The 18,625-nt window shown below is 40.0% G+C and overlaps 1 protein-coding gene across 1 annotated transcript; it reads right to left on the bottom strand.

The window, feature by feature from the left end:
- Positions 1-1,115: 1,115 nt before the first annotated feature.
- On the bottom strand, positions 1,116-17,238 carry GATM (glycine amidinotransferase). Its single transcript, XM_042942148.1, has 9 exons — positions 17,098-17,238; positions 15,352-15,570; positions 8,965-9,160; positions 7,892-8,082; positions 6,794-6,931; positions 6,278-6,442; positions 4,777-4,840; positions 4,198-4,314; positions 1,116-2,160 (listed from the first exon to the last, which is right to left on the bottom strand). The coding sequence occupies exons 1-9, from the start codon at positions 17,164-17,166 to the stop codon at positions 2,048-2,050; spliced, it is 1,272 nt and encodes a 423-aa protein (XP_042798082.1). The 5' UTR covers positions 17,167-17,238; the 3' UTR covers positions 1,116-2,047.
- Positions 17,239-18,625: the final 1,387 nt, after the last annotated feature.

The raw sequence follows: 18,625 nt of genomic DNA, 5'->3' as shown, positions 1-18,625 counted from the left end.
CAGGGATATTAGTACATTGCAGTGATAAGGTAGAAATCAGACAGCAGGAGATGAAGGGGTAAATAAAAGGTGAAAAAGTAGAGATTGTAGATAAATTCTTTCTAGAAGCTTAGCTTTAAAGAAACTGAAGTTGCCAGAGGAATCATTTTTATTTTGAAATTATTTTCAGTATGACTATTTGCTGAGAGGATAAAATAACAAGCATACACACATAGAAGCTGGAGTTACATAAATGATGATAACTGAGAAAGCAAATTCCTGAAGGAAAGACTGCAGTCAAAGGATAGTCGTATAGGTTGGACCTGGTCAGAAGGTTTACCTCGCTTTCTGCAGCAGTGAAAGAAGTGTCTCTTTGTAGAGGGTTGAGAAGCAGAGACAGTGAGGAGATGAAGTTCTGACCTTTCCCTTTAGAAGCTGGGCCATAAAGGCGAGGAGAGAAAGGACTTTAACCAGTGAATGCAAATCACAAATAAATCTGCAGGGGACTGGAGCAGGAAAGCTGAGGGAACTGACACTTGATAGCTTTTATTTTCTCCATGAGAAATGAAACATTAAGATCAGATAAGAGAACACAGTGAAGGTCTGGAATAGCCACGGAGGATAATGTGGAGAGGTATGGAACAGAACTGCTGAGTGGTATTTAGACCTGGGAATATATACCCTAGGTGTGCGTCAGTCTACAGGATCAGATGGATTTCTTACTCAGTCCAAGTACAGAACTGATAGGTGTTTCTGTGGTGGATGAAAAAGGACAGCAAAACACAAAGGAGCTAACACTGTTGGCACCAGCAAGGCTGAAACCTATGACTCACTTCAGAGTACATCTTGCCCACCCTCCCACCCCCCGAGATTTGTCATGAGCCAAGACATTTAGCATCTTGAGAACAGAGACTTTTAGGGCTAGGATTAGTCCCTTATATTCAGAAGATATTCAGATATTTTTGAATGAGTGAAATCTGACTCTGCTAAACATTTCTGAATACAAGTATTAGGTTTAAATTATCTACCGGGGATAAATATGTTATTTCAGAGCATTAGAATTATGTCCCTAAAGGCACATTCTTATAATTTAGTTAGGCTTAAAATAATTAAACCGATGCTAAACTCTAATGGAATCAATTCTGTAACATAAAAGTTTATTAGAATAAAAATACATGTACAACCCAACATTAAAATTATTTTACATTGCATGTAGGTTTTACCTCCATTAGTTTTTTTAATGCTTTTTAAGTCTGTGCTTTAAATAATTTTCACATCTGTAAACCAAGCTTAGATTATCAAAGAAGCAATGTATCCACTAGATACTGGATAGCAAAATTTAGAATTGGAACTGATAGTTATAACCTATTGCACTAAATATTTCTGTAAAATTTGGACAGAGAAAAGTATTAAACTACATCACTTGAAATGAGGTAAGTTTTATGAAAATGCTTTTAGTAGCAAATATTACCAGTGTTGAAATAAGAATATTAAAAACATTTATGGGAAATTCACTTAAAATGTTTGCATAGTCTAGGTTATCTTTTAAAGATGAAAAATTTTTAATTACTAAAATTCCTTATTAGAAAAAAGAGACAATTATCTGTTTCTGCTTAAGATCTGTATACATTCTAAGTCTTTCTCTCATTTAGAAAAAAGAAGTGATACAAACATTCACAAGTCTGGAAAAAAGGAAAAAAATAATGAAGATTAGGACCAACTTTTCAAGCTGCCTTTTGGAAAGAAAATTAAAAACAGAGGTAGATGGTTAAGTATTAGTGGCCAAGTTACTGAAATGACTAATTTTTGTCTTAATACACATTCACCAAATGTTTATACTTGAAGCCAAATTGTAAATAAATTTAGGAGTAGAGAGTAAGACCTAGCACAAGTTATTTTCCTTATATCAAAGAAAAGTAATAAAAACAAACCAGGCTTAAGACCCCTGTTAAAGATATGATTGTTTAAAGCACTACAGTTCATGCACTTCTTAAAGTGGGAGAATCAACCTTATCCCTAAGCTTCCTAGATTTATCTGAGGCCAAGTCGCAAGCACTGTCAGGCCCGGTCAGTCAAAGTAGGACTGCAGGGTGCCTCGGCGCCGGACATCGCAGGTCCAGCAGTGGAAGCCTCCTCCCAGGGAATTGGCATTACGGATGTTAACCTTGATAGTACTGATACCTGCATCAAAAGAGAGACATGTGGTCAGTTAGATGGACTCCCATGAAGATTCTCCTATAGTAAGTAAGCCTAAAGATGGGTAGGAATCCTGTGTCTCTAATCCTCAAGTCTATCCCAACCCCAAACAGTCCTCCAACCGTATTGTCACCAATTCTATTTCATCTAATCTATTCCACTGCTAATATAAAATCTTCACCAGAAAGTCAGCAGTGACTGTGAAGTCTATTTCATTCTATTGACAATTCACAAGTCAACAGGTTGGATAAGTGGATGTATCTGACAGGATTAACTTTATGAGGCCACCTTAAGAAAACAGAACAGAGCTTGTATTTTAATATGCTGGGTTGTATGGTCATACAGGTACCAAATCCACTCAATTAGTTTAATCTGGCACCATTTATACTGATGTGGTTATGATGTGCATGGCCTAGTCAACCAGTGGTATTTAGAAAGAAATCTGTTGTGTTCAGTATAATGGGGTTTTAAAAAGAAAATCTACTCTCTTCCCTCAAGAAACTCATTATTTTGAGGGGAAAGATAGCTATAGAGTCACAAAAGAGTCCACTGGTATATTTAGGGAAGGAAGGCAGCAGGAGCCATCAGAAAAGACTTTCCTAAGAAAGTGAGACTGGGCAGGGTTTTGGAGAGTAAGAATAGGGTTTCGAAGGGGTAAGGAGTGGGCTTGGGTAAAGGAGTAGGCTTTTAAACACAAGTATGTGTCCTGATAGACAGACATATCTGTCTTATTCAGATGGCTAGAGCCATTTTCATCCTGAATTGGAGAGGATCCAGTTGCTTGATAAAGTTTGCTTTAACAAGTTACCTGTGCCTAAAATTATAAAATAAAATTATAAACCATATATTTGGTTCTTAATAGTATTTTATATTGAGAAACAATAAAATCTTAATGGACAAAGAAACTGAACCCAAGCAGTTGAGCTATTTAATGAAAGCCATAAAAAAAGTGGCATAGCATTAGATATCAAATCATTTGATTGGGATCAATCTACAATTGACAGGCCAATCCTTTTGAACAGATACCACATTAAAGAGGGATATGTCAAAGGGGCAAATACTTTCTTCTGAGTAGTATACCTAAAATATGAGACATGAATTAAAACATGACTCACTTTCAACGAGTATATACTGCCTGGCTTTATTTGACACTTAGGATACATCATTTATGTGAAGAGTGATAAAAACACATACTTCTGTACTCTATGTAATAGCCATATGAACATCCTTTCTTTCAACAGTTTTCTCAATAGTGTTAGAATAACTGTTTTAAATTTTGAATATCAGGATAGGTAAACTCCCACCCAAGCAAAAACTGATTCTTATTTCAAAGGGGCACCTGGGTGGCACAGTCAGTTAAGCATCTGACTCTTGATTTCAGCACAGGTCATGATCTCACGGTTCACGGGATCGAGCCCCCCGTTGGGCTCTGTGCTAGCAGTGCAGAGCCTGCTTAGGGTTCTCTCTCTACCTCTCTCTCTGCCCCTCCCCCCTCAAAATAAATAAATAAAAAATAAAAATAAAATAAAGCATCAGTAATTTCTTTTAAAAAAAAGCTGAATGATTTACTGACACCCTCTATTGCATGTCATTACTTTGTTCATTGTGCTTATCACACATATGAATCACATCTGTATCTGTACCCTTATAAGTCCTTTAAAATATGTAATGACAATTAAATTACTTTTAAAGGACCCTTAATGATTCAATCTCTTATTTGTGGAAGGACTTCATAATCTATATGCTCATCTCAAAGGAGTAATTCTTCATACATGGGCACCGGGAGGTTAGATAAATCATAGAAGATTGATAAACTTATTGCTAAGGGGGTGTCTGAGAAGACTGGAATGCAGCTCCAACCTTTTGAGATTATGATTGTTAAAAATACTGTGCATGTGTGAAATAATAACTTGATACCTCCAAAAGGAACAGAAATTGAACCAGACCTACCAATGTAATTTCTTCAGTTCTTCTGGTTTAACACTTTCACGTATGACAACATGTTTCATTTACCATACATACCCAGCTTTTCAAACATCTTTTGAATTGGGACTTCATTGGCATCCACCATGACACGTTTTTCATCTAGCATTAAGACATTCATGGAAAGCCATTTGGATGACATCCAGAGTGGGTGATCTAAAAACAGCAACAACTGTTAAATCATGTCTGCTACCATTTTTGTTTAAAGCAAGGATTCCAAAGTAAAGAATATTAAAGTGAACTCCATTCTTTCAGTAGTTCACTTTCCCTGAGAAGTTTTATTTTAATCTTAAGACAATTTATCTATAAATGTTATGATTCAATCTATACCCATTACACATTTGGATTTCACCTTGTTTTCTTTAAAAACTCATTTCTTGCTTTATGTGATGTTTTATACTGATTTTTCCCATCTTCTTGCTTTCAGTTTCTATGGAAGAAGTTGAAAATATAAATCCCAGCCTTTCTCTTGTACCTATAGGCCCAAGTGCTAGTTTGCTCCTTCCTGGGGAAACATTTTCACTAAAGTGCTAAAATTTGGGCTGCTGTCTATAGATGAAAGGTCCTTAGTCAATGAAGTACTCATGTTGGTCTGTGAGTGTATAACAGTAAACATACCATCTGGGATGACCGGTATTGGAGGAGTAACTATGGTCCATCCTGCTTTCTTGAAAAGATCAATCTGCAAGACCAAAAAACAAACAAACAAAAAATAAACCCCAAAGAGGTTTAAATCCACATATGCTATTCTTATCATTCTTAATCTCTGATAGCCCTTGTGATTAATAATTCTTTTTGAGATGCTGTCTTTTCAATTGCCAAAATAAAGAAATTTAAATTTTCAAACATTTGAAATGATTTTGTCTGAAGCCCAATTAAAAATGTGCATAAAATCCCCCTATTGCCAGGTTAAAGGTAAAAAAAAAAGTAACAGAAATGGTAAAGCTTTTAAAAATATTCTCATGCTTTATTCAAGTTTCAGAGATCTTAAAATACTGAAGATACTTTCCTTGAAAAATTCCCATTAAATAAAATGAAAATATTTCCTAACTCTTTAGTTATAAGAAAACAAAAATGTGACTATGGTAAACCCATAGTCCATCACTTTGTATCTATGACCATGGCATGAAGACAGATGTTATGGATGTACTCCCAAACCATAATTATCCTTAGTGACCTATTATAACCTAGTCATCCCTATGGTCATATACTCACTTAGTACATCAACAAATTATATTAAAAATGAAACAAGTAAATAATCTTGGTCATTGATATAAACCTATGGAATATAAATGAACAGTGAGGGGCACCTCGGTGGCTCAGTCAGTTGAGCATCAACTCTTGGTTTTGGCTCATGTCATGATCTCATGGTTTGTAAGTTTAAACCCTGCACTGGGCTTAGGGGTGCTGGTATAGAGCCTGCTTAGGATTCTCTCTCTCTCCCTCTGTCTCTCTTTGCCCCTTTCCTGCCTCTCTCTCTCTCTCTATTAAAATAAATAAACAAACTTAAAAAAAAAAAAAGAAATGAACAGTGACATGGTAAAATAGTGGTGTACTGCAGCCTACCTACCAAATAACACTCACCACCCAACTGGAAGTAGGAGGGGGCAAGTAGAAGTAGGAGGCTGCAGGTGACAGGGACAGACCAGATGCAGGGCAACAGCTCTGCTTCTCCCTGCAAGGTGGGGCTGGCCAAAGGGGTCCTGACCCACTGGAGAGGGAGGAAGACACCCTCTGCCCCGTGGCATTGCCCAGCCATGCAGGGACCATTCTGTTTGCAACTTAGCTTCTGTGGCCTCTTGGCTGCAAGTTAGGGGATAATACACTGTTCAATAAAAACACACAGACACACAAACTTGAGGCTTTGAGAGCAGCAAGCAGTAAAGTCAAAGTCTGATGACACTATGCTAATTATCATGGCTACAATGTACATTTGTGAGTGTTGGATATCTTGTAGTGAATCCACCGTAGGCAATCCAATGTTTGATCATCATAATGTTGAGCACTGCTGAATTTGTTATTTAGAACGATTAGAAGCTATGGAAATACTTAAAATAGAAGTGGTAATTACGTCAGTTGCTAGATTATTGCTTTTCCAGAGTTTTAAGAATGTCCTTACCTGATGACACGGTCGATCAGGGTTGGAAAGCACAAGACCAGGTCCAATGATATTGAAGGTGGCATCAATATGCATTGGATTGGGGTCTTTAAAGGAGATGATATGCACTCTGTAGTCTGGAGCAAGATGCCTACGCATCCATTCAATGCCTAGATAGTTTGTAACCTAAAAATGAAAGGAAGACCTAAATCTATACAGATTTGGTTCTGTATTTAGATAACTAAAAATATTTAGGATGGGGGCACCTGGGTGGCTCAGTCAGTTAAGTGTCCGACTCTTGATTTCGGCTCAGGTCATGATCTCATGGTTCATGAGATCAAGCCCCACTCTCATGCTCTCTCTCTCAAAATAAATAAACTTTAAAAAATAAAAACTAATAAAAGATAAAATAAAAATATTTAAGATGAAATATTTTCATAAAATAAATACAATAATTTATAAGTAAATAATGTAATAAAATAATAAATTAAAGGTATAATAATAAAGTGTGAAATTTAAGAGGCAGCTTTTATTGACCTGGCTTCTCTGTGCAAAAATATCTCTTCCAGCTCTAATGAAGTCAGCAGCATCAAAGCATGGCTCGAACTCAGTCGTCACAAACTTTCCCTGAGCAGCCAATTTGTGTCTGTCTTCTACAGAATGGATAGGGTAATTCTGATTGGAACAAGAATGAATACATACAATGAATTGGCTCATAAGGAAAGTATTTATGGGGCATTCATTACTAAGAAAATTAATTAAACATCATCATTTCCCAAAATACTACTACCCTGTTTTAGACTAAAATATGCATGGGGAAGATGTAGGCTCCTGCTAACTAAATCAAAACAAACTGACAATAAAAACCAAAAACGAGGCATGGCAGCAATTTCCTGATACTTAGAAGCAAGTGGCACAGAGGTAGTAATGGTTCTGAAAATATTCCATGACCCATACATTGATTTATGTAGCTATCTACAATATTGAAACTCAACAGGATGAAGTCATTCTGTTCTTTTAGAAAAGGAATTTGGTCCTGAGCCTAACTCATACCATAAAATGAGATGCCATGCATCCCTGCCAAATTTGATTTGGTGTGGTGGAATGAATTCACAACTTATTTCTGTCTTTAAACAGAATTTTTAATTTTTTTCTTTCTATAAATGATCAAATAATAAATGACCTAACAAGGGACATGTACTTCCTTTTGCTGTGAATTTGGCCTGTAAACCAAACTGTTTTTCTGGAAAAGAGAATGGAGTTCACTATACTGACTTTTGTTTCCACCAAGGAATAGCTGTGTGCCTTTAGGCAAGTTATCCTCCCTGTAAGGGAATGATTGATGCTATCCCTCAGAGAGTTTGCGAAGAATAAATAGGACTGAGGATGTATAAAGGCACTTAGCTCAAGGCCTAGCACACAGTAAGCACCAGATAAGTATTAGCTATTATTACAATTACTATTATTGTCATAATATTATTTATCTTATTTTCATCATAATCATTTTTTTAAAATGTAGGTCATGCTCTCAGTTTCTGAAATGAATACTAAATACAAGGTATCAGAGAATCTCTCTCATTTTCTGTGGATTATTGAGAAATTTACTAATAGGCTCACCTATAATTAGGGTCTTACCTCATCATAAAGCTTATCAGCCATTGTTGGTTTAGGAGCCGTTGTCCACTTGGCGCCACGGTGGAAGTAGTCTTTGATAATTGACCGGTATGCCCGGTACTCAAAGAAGCGGGCACGCCATGCCATGGGAGCCTCGATAATCTCATTTCCCACAACTATCAGGATATCTCGAGGCATCGCACCATATAAACCTATCAGACCAAAAAGTTCCACAACAACCCCAGTAATGCAAGACAGAAAAGTCTATGTAATAGAATCCCAGTTTTTGGTTAAAAAAAAATTACAGAAAACCTATATGCATGTGTATGTGTATGTTTCTATGCAAGTGGACAAATATGTGGAGTGATATATACTATAGTGCTATCATGAACATTCTGTGTGGGGATGGCAAAGCTAGGAAAGAAAGATAAGAAAGAAAGAAAGAAAGAAAGAAAGAAAGAAAGAAAGAAAGAAAGAAAAAGACGGAAGGAAGGAAGGAAGGAAGGAAGGAAGGAAGGAAGGAAGGAAAGGGAAGGGAAGGGAGGGAAGGGAGGAAAGAAGGAAAGAAATGAAGTAATAAGGTCCTTGTTCAGAGATCTAGAACCACCAAGTCTTCACACTTTTGTAAGCTCCTTTCTTACTACACAGAAACAGAGTTCTTCAGGGAATATCAGTACCACAAGATAAAAATTGGGCCAAGGACCATTTCTAGAACTGTAAATTAGAACACTGAACTCAGGCACAAGAACAGTCTTGTAGCAATGCCAGTTAAAACTAAAATGGGAATGTTTCTGTTTCCCCCCCTTAACTTCTGTACTTGAGGAAAATTAAATGGAATCCACCACTCTTATGAAAGGAAATGACCACAGCGTTTAGAAAAACTTCTTTCAAGAAGATTCTGATTTATAATGGAGTTTAGAATATGGACATCTCAATCGTATCAAAAAGAACCAATCTGTTCCTAAACAATCTCTAAAGTTTCTAAGGATTATTAAAGAAAGGAATCTCTGAGAAATTATCTGATTTTTCTCCTTACATATTAAGAAAGAAATTATAAATTAAGACTAGCAGTTTAGGTATCCAACATCACTTACCCGTAGACTCAAAATCAGGAGTTTTATACTTCAACGACCAGTCAATGGGGTCAGGCCTCCTCACTGTCACTCCTTCCATTTTTAAAATATTGCACATCTCTTCAATTTCAGTAACAGCCTTTTTCAAATGATCTTTGGGAAAATAATGGCCTCCGTGCTTCTGGTAAAATGGCCAGTACTTTTCATATGTGTTGGCCTAGAAGCAGAAGAAATTAAGTGTAATACTTATAGGAGAAAAATGTAACTCATGATAGGGGCATAGGCAGTGAACAATGATTTGTATAACTTAGTGGCAATGAGACAAAGACCATGTCTTGTTTAGTGTTGATCCCCAGTACTGAGCACACTACCTCTCTGGGAAAAAACCCAGTATTTGTTGAATGAAAAATTCTAAACTTCTGGGGCGCCTGGGTGGCTCAGTTGATTAAGTGGCCAACTCTTGAGTTCAGCCTAGGTCATGATCTCACTGTTTGTGAGTTCTAGCCCCACGTTGGGCTCTGTGCTGGCAGTATGGAGCTTGCTTGGTATTCTCTCTCTCCCTCTCTCTCTGCCCCTACCCTGCTTGTGCTCTGTCTCTCAAAAATAAATAAACATTTTTTAAAAATTAAAAAAAAAATTCTAAATTTCCTTGATGTTTTTTGAGACCGTTTGCTCTCTTTGCCTGAGATCTCATGCCCTACTGTTCACAGCATGTCTGCCCTCAGATGGGCTTGGAATCTTCTTGGACCAGTTTTTATAAGCTTCAGAGACAACACAGGACCCAGGTGCTCTGTTAGACAGTCTCAATGAAATCAAGAGAACAAACAAAAGAGCATAAGAGAACAAAAGTATATTTGTATTTAGATAAAACTATGCTATCCATGCATCCCAGAATTCTATCTAGAAAACAGCACTTCAAGATATTTTGTGGGAAAATAGGACACTGCCCCCTTAAAATTAGGGACATGCTCTCAAGCATTCTTTGTTTCTCTTAAAAACCCATTGATTTTCTTGGGGCGCCTGGGTGGCTCGGTCGGTTAAGCGTCCGACTTCGGCTCAGGTCATGATCTCACGGTCCGTGAGTTCGAGCCCCGCGTCGGGCTCTGTGCTGACCGCTCAGAGCCTGGAGCCTATTTCAGATTCTGTGTCTCCCTCTCTCTCTGCCCCTCCCCTGTTCATGCTCTGTCTCTCTCTGTCTCAAAAATAAATAAACGTTAAAAAAAAAAAATTAAAAAAAAAAAAAACCCATTGATTTTCTCATTCAACAGAATTAGCACCTGGCAATATGGTGCAGCAGTGTAAGTCTGCTTTTGGTACTCCTATCCTTCCCTGCAGACGTGTCCCCCCACAATCACACTTCTCCCCTCCCCAGTCTATCCAAGTTCTGATATTGCTTTAAGCCCTTTTGTCATAGAAGAAAGTGATCTGCTAAATGAATTCACACACTTGTGGCAGCTGAAAAAAAGCTTAATATTTCGAAAGTGTCCAAGGCCATATGCATTTTAAAAGACAACTGAATGAAAAACAAATGCTTTACAAAGGCTTAATTCATAAAAAATGACTGATGAATTAGGGTAGGCATAACAACTATAAAATATTGGTTTCCAAAAATATAAAAATGTAGAAGGATTCTTCATTCAGATTGTTGTGCATGTGCCAAAGTTATCAATTTAAAGAAATACACTGGGAAATGTAGATGATGTATATGGATGTAATTTATCAAGACAGATGAAGTAGAATTCCAATCGGAAGATCCATATGCTAAGAAAAAACCTTGGCCTTTCATCAAAAGATTGGCAAAGTGATATACATCGATATATTTTAAGTTTAAAAAATACTTCCTTATATAACTGATTAACTACCAGTCCTGATCATGTCAGATAAGGTTTCCATCACAAATCAGACAATTTCAGATAGTGGTAAGTGCTATGAAGAAGGGAACTGGGTAATGAGACAGAGTGTGTAGATGTCTAGGTCATTAATGTCAAAGATGATGTCTTTTCCAGATTTTTTGTCTCTACTTTCATTTCCACCTCAGTCTGATAAATATCACACATATGGAGGCAGACCAGCCTCTTGTTAGTTTGGTATGTTAAGTTCATATCCGTTAGGCTGGAGCTGAGCCTGCTTGAGAAGGAAAGGAATCTCAAAAACATGTCTTTAACAAACATGGAGCATGCCAGTGAGGCTCTAAAACAAGGGTTGACAAACTAAAATCCATGGCCAGATTTTTTTTTTTAAAGTAAATACAAGTTCTATGGGAACACAGACACGCTCACTCATTTACATACCGTCTGTGGTTGCTTTTGTACTACACTGGCAGAGTTGACAGTTGAGTGGTTGTGACAGAAACCTATGGTCTGCAAAGCCTAAAATATTTACTATCTGGCCTTATACACAAAAAGGTTGCTAATCCTTGTCTAAATGATTAGTTACTTGCTTTACTTTTGAAGATCTATAGGAAAACAACAGGCTCAATTTCTGGCCTGTGAAAAATATTATCAGTATCAAATTATCAGTATTAATTTGCATACTTTTTAAGATCAATCTACTCTTTTTAAAAACAAAAGCATTCCACTGTTTTCTTCTCCTAGGAAGTCCTGCAGCAGCCACTAGAAGGAGAGGATAATAATGACTCTTTATATTCTTCTCAGACACATCGTGGTACTACTCATCCATTCACCACTTTCTCCTTCTCATGCCAGGCACATCTCTTACAGTCCACGAAAGGACAAGAAGCCTTTGAAAATTTAACACTGGGTCACAGCAGACGCATAGCCATGTTGTCCTGCCAGACACATTCCAAAGTATTCTGTGTAACTGTGCAGAATGAAGCTTGCCTTGGTAAATATAAACTAAACTTTCCTGGGGAAAAACAGCTATTTGAACAAGTGTGAGTTTCCTTGTGTAATGAATACCGTGGCTAAGGTCGGACAAAGTCCAAATGATCAAGGCGCATTACATTTTCTAAGAGATAATTGGAAATTATTTACACTCCTTTGTAACCCTGCTAAATGAGTTAGCAAACATTTACCAAGTGTCTGCAAGATAAAAAACACTATATTAAATGCTTAGCATGTGATGTTTTTAATAATCCTTTGCAGAGATGTGGCTGCACTCCTAGAAACTTTATAGGTTTTCAGAGCCTAAAACCCTTCGGGGGAGTTTGCCAAATGAATTTTAAATACCGTCTTTGGAAGGCTAAGAAATATCAATAGAAACTTCTTATGTATCCAGGTGCAAACTTATATTACATTAACCTTGACTGACTTTATATTTTATAAAAGGTTCTTTCTTAAGAGCTTTATTTAAAAAAGACAAAAGCAAAACAAAAACTACATATTTGATGGAAAGTATTCATTATATTTTACAGAATAAAATGCTTCAGAGCTTTTAAAAACTGTGCTCCCTGACAACTACATTCCTTACTCCCATAAAATTTCTTTAGCCCTTTTGTCTTCTAATATGTCTTATGCTCTAATTGCCTATAAACAGTTTAATACATAATTTTATCTTTCATTGTTTCCAAACTGATTAATACATCTGAATCATCTCTCTCTTACTTAAGGCCTTGCCTTCTAGGGGCCATGCATGTCTTTAATATTCTCTCCCTCAATGCCTAGTTCAGTATGTGGCATAAAGCAGAAATAACCAGACATATGAATAAAATCAATACTGCTAAAGCTAGTAATATCTGCAATCATCACATTTACATTACTTTTGTAATGTAAAACTAAGTCGATGCAACAGTAATGAAGTGTGGTTTTGTCCCTTGAAATACTTAGCATGTAACCTTTTACCTTCATGTTTAATCTTGTTAGGTAGATAGCAAACCTCTTAATATCTTCACTTTATTGAGGCCCAGAAATTTGTGGAATCTTGCACAAGGTCAAAGAGCTGATTAGCCAAGACTAGTATCAAGCTTTTTAATCAAATACATAATTCAGTCGTGGTCTCCTGACTTCAGCCTGCTACACTTCCCACAAATGACAGAGAACTCAAACTCATGTCTGAGAATCATGTCTGTTTTCATAAGATCACATAGTACAGAAGTCAACAATTTCATAGACAAGTAAAAGGGTAAACTATTGCTTGAATTTGAAATTTAATTCCACCCAATTAAAATGGTTAAGGGATGGGACTTCTTTGCAAGAGAAGACTTAAAAAGATCACACCTTTCTAAAACATGTGGATGATACATAAATTAATCTGTTCTGTTCATCAAATTTCAAATATCAGAACCAAAGGTAGTTTCATAACAATTAGAAGAAGTTATTACTTTTTCTATTACCCTGTCTTCAAGGTCTAATTAAAGAATCATTTTCTTCAAGAAGACTTCCTAACTATCCAGCATTTGGTTGTTGCTCTCCTGACATTCAATTCAACTGTTAGTTGGTTAGCATAAGATACTTCGCTTTAATCTTTGTTTCTATACGACCATCTTATCTGTCTCAATAGAAAGCAAGTTCTTATGTGCTGATACCTCTGGAGCCCTGGTATACCACAGGCAACATTTCTGAGGATGATGATAATGATGTAACAGAACTTATTTCCTTAATCCATGTTATAAATAAAAATGTAAATATTCAAGAAGAATTTAAGTACATTGAAGATATATTTGTAACCCATTATTAACAGAAGCTCAAGTTGTGTCTGCAATGTGGATGGCACTCCCTTATTCAGGATGCAACCTGAACACCAACCCACAGAGGCCTGGCCTTAGGAATATCACAGATAACACTAGGAGTTTTTAAAAGAGAGATATTACATGTTGCCAGGGAAACACTGAAAGGCTTTGTGAAAGGTACCATCAGAGCTATGTGGTAGTAAGAGGGGTAGGTTTAAACTACAGACAAAAGGGGTATCTGGGTGTCTCAGTCGGTTAGGTGTCCAGCTTTGGCTCAGGTCGTGATCTCATTGTTTGTGGGTTCGAGCCCCGCATTGGGCTCTGTGCTGATAGCTCACAGCCCCGACCCTGCTTCAGATTCTGTGTCTCCCTCTTTCTACCCGCCCCCCCCCCCACTATCTCTCTTTTTCTGTCTCTCAAAAAGAAAAAAAAAAGAAAAAAAAAGTAAAAGAAAAAAAAGCTGTAGATAAGAGAGGTACAGGCACATAGGTGGAAGAGTCCTGAGTAAGAGCAAAGGCATGAGGATTGTTTGGGGAACGGTCTAGTTTGGCTGCTTGTATCGTTACCTTACAAAGTCTTCTGCAAACCAGGGTGAAATATTAGAGCAGAGAGGAACCCAAATAGGAATGGTCATCTGCTAACCTGTCTTTCTAACACATCTCTAAGATGAACCAATGACTCAAATGGAGAGTCCTGAAAAGGCAGATAAGAACCAGATTGTGAATGATCTTGATTACCATGAGAACTTTATCTGGAGCAGTATGGGGGGAGGGAACACGTCGAAGATTGGGAAATAGAGGAATGATAGGAGCAGGATGAGCAACATAACTGAATTTTGGTTTAAAAAAATCACCCTGAGGGGTGCCTGGGTGGCTCAGTTGGTTGAGCATCTGACTCTTGATTTTGGCTCAGGTCATGATCCCTGGGTCGTGGGTTCAAGCCCCACTTCAGGCTCTGCACTGAGCATGGAGCCTGCTTAAGATTCTCTTTCTCTGCTCCTCTCTCTTGCTCACATGCTCTCTCTCTCTCTCTCTCTCTCTCACTTATAAGAAAATTTTAAAAACTCACTCTTATAGAAGCTGGAAGGTGGTTTGGAGAGAAAAGCAAATGAGGGAGACCAATGAGGAGTTAACTGCAATAGGCAGTAGATGAGATCCTGACCAAAGGGAGCAGTAGAGGGATGGAGGCAAGGTTGCTTTTGACAAAAGACTGGTTAGATCTTAGAAAAAGGATGTGGAGGACCTGACTGAAGGAGAAATCAGAGGTGATTCTTTGATGTTTCAGCGTGAGTGAAGAGGAATGCCAAAAATGAAAAGGAAGGAATGAAGAAGGGTCCAGTTGAGCAGAGTGGCTGGCAGTTGAACTCAAGATGTGCCAGGTTTGAGGTCCCATGGCAATACCCAGCAAGGAATTTAACCTGTTGGCCTGGAGAGAGATCTGGACCAGAGTGGAGGCAGGAGCCAAAGTTGTGAGAACAGCTAGAAGAGGGCCAGAGTGAAATTCTGCTCAAACCCAACATTACAGACAGGAAGATGTGAGGCATAGTGAAAGTACTACATCCCCAGATAAGGTCTGTCAGAATCTGAAGGAAGGGGTTATTTGTGTAAATAGCGTCAAACACTTGCAGAGACTTCAAGTAAGATAATTAAAATCACGGCTGGATTTCAGAGGGGTGGAGTAGGCTGCAGTGAAAGCAGTTCTAGAGGAGAATGGAAGCAGAAGCCAGACTGCACAAGGTGAGGAGTGAACCCCCTTCAGACATGTGAACATCCTTGCTTTACCTTCACCTCCACGGTGAACGGTGGAACACAGGCATTTTCAGCTCTGCCCACGATCACTTCCTCTAAGGGGTCCCATTCATTGTAAGAGGAGACAGGGCAGTCCTTGGGCAGAGGATCAGTGGCCTTATCGTCAGCTGCACAGGAATTCCGGGAGGAAGCAGTAGCTGCCTGGGTGCTCTGGAAAGTTCGCTGCACCCATCCTGTTAAGGTTCTTCCAAGCTTCCAAGAACAAAGAAAAGATTATTACGGAGTCCCATACAGTACTTGGTGAGAGGGGTGAGGAAGTAGAGGTGGAATGAAACCCCACATAACATAGACATTTAAAATCCTTTAGGAGAAAGTAAACCAAGATGTTAGGTAGTATATAGTTGGCTAGTGGGGTCATAGTTTTACCTTCTTGTTTGTACATTATCCTTTTATCTATCATATTAAATGGCATAACTCTTTAAAGCCACTCAGAAGATTCTGTCCCCAGTGATCACCCCCATTTATATCTCAGAGTGGATTTCTGCAAACAAGTTTTAATCAAGCTTTAAGCAACCCTTCAGCAGATGATGGGTCACCCCATCCCTATAAAACCACAGAAAGCTGCTCCATATCTCCCTGCCAAGTCCAGCTAGAGGAAGCAGCCTCCTTTCCCCTTCAGTATTAAAAGTTATCAATATTAGAATCCTCCCCCCCCCAAGTTATAATATAGAAGCATACACAACCTTATTTTTCAGAATAATCAGCTTCAAACTAAAAATTTTGCATTGCTCACACACTTCACACTCTTTGGCACTTCAATTCTGACAATGACCAAGTGCCATCTGCTTCATTTTACAGATGGTCCAGAGTATCCTAGCCAAGATAAGGATTAACCCAAGCACAAATGTAAACAACAAGAAAGGAGAACTAAGGACTTCAAAAAAGACTTTTGAAAATACAGGGCCTATAAAATCTAGAACAGGGGAGTCCCTTACCCAGTGGGCAAACTTCAACTGCCCTCCCCCCACCCCCCACCCCAACCTCCCATCTATATCCTACTCCGTTAAATGCGTTAGGAAGGAGGCAGGAGAGGAGCCAGGGTGGGGACCAAAGGAAGAGGGAGAGTGACAGCTGTTCTGGAAGCAGTTGCGGGAGGGAGCCAAACTGCCCTGCTATTCCTGTCCTAGGAGCCAGGGAGGGTCTGCAAGCACAAGCTTACATACCAGGCAAGAAGAGGGTGGGGGCTCGGCAGAAAATCTGGCTACAGACTGAACTTGCTCCTCTCTCGACTCAGGACTCCATGTTCCTCTTGGAGTGGGCCTGCTTGCTCCCTCTCCTTCCCAGATTCTCACTTTGCCTCCTCTCCTGCCCACCCACATCACACGCATTTCCCCGAAGGCTCTCCAACTCTATGCCCACCCCCGGCACTGCACCCCAATAACTCGATCCTGGTATTAAGAAAAGTCACGTGTCACCCCCAGCCCCTCACCCCGGGCCGGAAGCTCCTTGGAGCGAACCCAGTGCTGGTGGGAGGGCGGTGCCCCCTGCATTGACGGCCACCGTGGCCGGAGGTGCGCAGAGAGCAACTGTGCCCACGGGGTGTGGCCCCAAAACGTGTCCCGCTTCCCCAGGGGCACCGCCCAGCTCCCGGCAGCCAGCAAAGGCTCTCGAAGCTGAGCATTCAAAGGGCAGCAGAGGACCATTGTCAAGCAATGCCGGCTGGGGAAAGTGAGGGAAGGCGCGCACGCGGCCGCCGGCAGAGATGGGCGGCGCACGCACCCGAGAACCGATGTAGTGCACCGCCTCGGCGCCGCGGCTCCCGCCGCGCAGACACCGCACCCGCAGCATCGCTCCGCGCCTGGCTGGTCCACGAGCGGAATGTTCCCGGTGCTCGGCCGCGTCGGTCCGAGCCTCCCGAGAGCGCGCTAGCAGGAGGTGTCCGGGCGCGCGGCCCTCTGCCTTTTGTAGTCTCGCCCCGCCCCTCCACCTCCCGCGCGCCCCATTGGCTGCTGGGAACAGGTGGCGGGGCCGGTGGGAGGCGGGGGGTGGCGCTGGCCCGCGAGCTGGGCCGCCCCGAGTTAGGAACTGTTAGGGGACTGCCGGTGGCACCCGGTCAAGGCCCCGGTGTTTGCCTTTTTTTTAGCTTGTCAATCGGCCGACTGGCTTCAGCTACCGAGCCCCACCCGTGCCCGCCGAAGGAGGCCCACCACTGCGTCGGGGAAGGGGAGCAGCACGCGACTTCTGACGAAGTAAACTTAATAGTACCTTAAATGTGCCCAGTTGGATTACATATGTAAAGCGTTAAATACGGTCACAGGGTTAAATTCGTCTGTATGCACTGACTCAGTCCCCTCGTTTTGCTCAGTCCCCTCATTTTGCAGTGAATGAAGCCACCTAAAGGTTAGGTGGCTTCTTAAGGCAACACCGGGATTGAGACTGGAGAAGAGTAAGTCTGGAACTCAGGTTATCTCCACCCTCCGGGGTGCTGCACTTTCCACCCATGAGCGTTTTCGGTGTTTGGGGGAATGCTGGACGTTTCAAATAGTCGTTGGCCTTGTGCCCCTGGCTTGAGAAACTCAATCATGAAAACAGAGACAAAAGTGGGCCAGAAATAAGGGAGGTAGTCCTCCCTTCCAGTCTCGTCTTCCCTTCCATTTCATTTATTTAAATTTTTGTTTCAATTTGATTAGGATACGTTTTTTAGAAAAGTTCCCTAACAGTGCAAACTAGAGAACTCAGTTTAACATTTAAGTACCTAGCAGGAAAGGGATCAGAGAGATTTGAGTATTTTGTTTTGTACCTACAAAATATCTAATTATTTATTTTTAGTAAGCTGTCTTTTTAACTCTGGTGTCTCAAACTTGTTTTCCAAAGCTCACTGATGGAAGGCACCAGACAAGCAGGATGGCAGGGGAGAAAGAGCCCTGGAGAGGGAATTGGGAGAACAGGGTTCACGTCTTGACTCTGTAATAGACTACTATGTGTCTTCTTGAGTAGCAATCTTCTTATCCTCAAAGGGAGAACACTTGCATTTATTGTCCCTAGTACACAGGGTTGTTAAGGGGCCAAAAGGAGAGATTGTGCATGTGGAACGTGGTGTGGCCCTAAGAGCTATATGAATATGAGGTAATATTTTACCAGCTCTAACAATAAGGAGGCCTCCAAATGTGATAATAGGGTGAAAGGAGTCAGTAAGTCTAGGTCCATATCTTAGCTCTGCTACTAACTTGCTTTGTGACCTGGAACCAAATTCCTTCTCCTTTCTAATGAAGGCATCACACTTCTAGTGAAGGTTTTGGCAAATCTC

The sequence above is a fragment of the Panthera leo genome, chromosome B3, assembly GCF_018350215.1.
Source record: "Panthera leo isolate Ple1 chromosome B3, P.leo_Ple1_pat1.1, whole genome shotgun sequence".
Lineage (NCBI taxonomy): Eukaryota > Metazoa > Chordata > Mammalia > Carnivora > Felidae > Panthera > Panthera leo.
Note: the sequence above shows the minus strand (reverse complement) of the source record. Positions and strands in the feature narration are given on the sequence as shown.

Excerpts from the sequence above, each read along its gene's own strand:
- GATM (XM_042942148.1), bottom strand. The coding sequence starts at position 17,166 with ATGCTGCGGGTGCGGTGTCTGCGCGGCGGGAGCCGCGGCGCCGAGGCG. Across the intron at positions 4,841-6,277 it reads CTGATCGACCGTGTCATCAG|ATTGATCTTTTCAAGAAAGC; the intron begins GTAAGGACATTC and ends TTGGTCTTGCAG. Across the intron at positions 4,315-4,776 it reads AATACCGGTCATCCCAGATG|ATCACCCACTCTGGATGTCA; the intron begins GTATGTTTACTG and ends TGCTGTTTTTAG.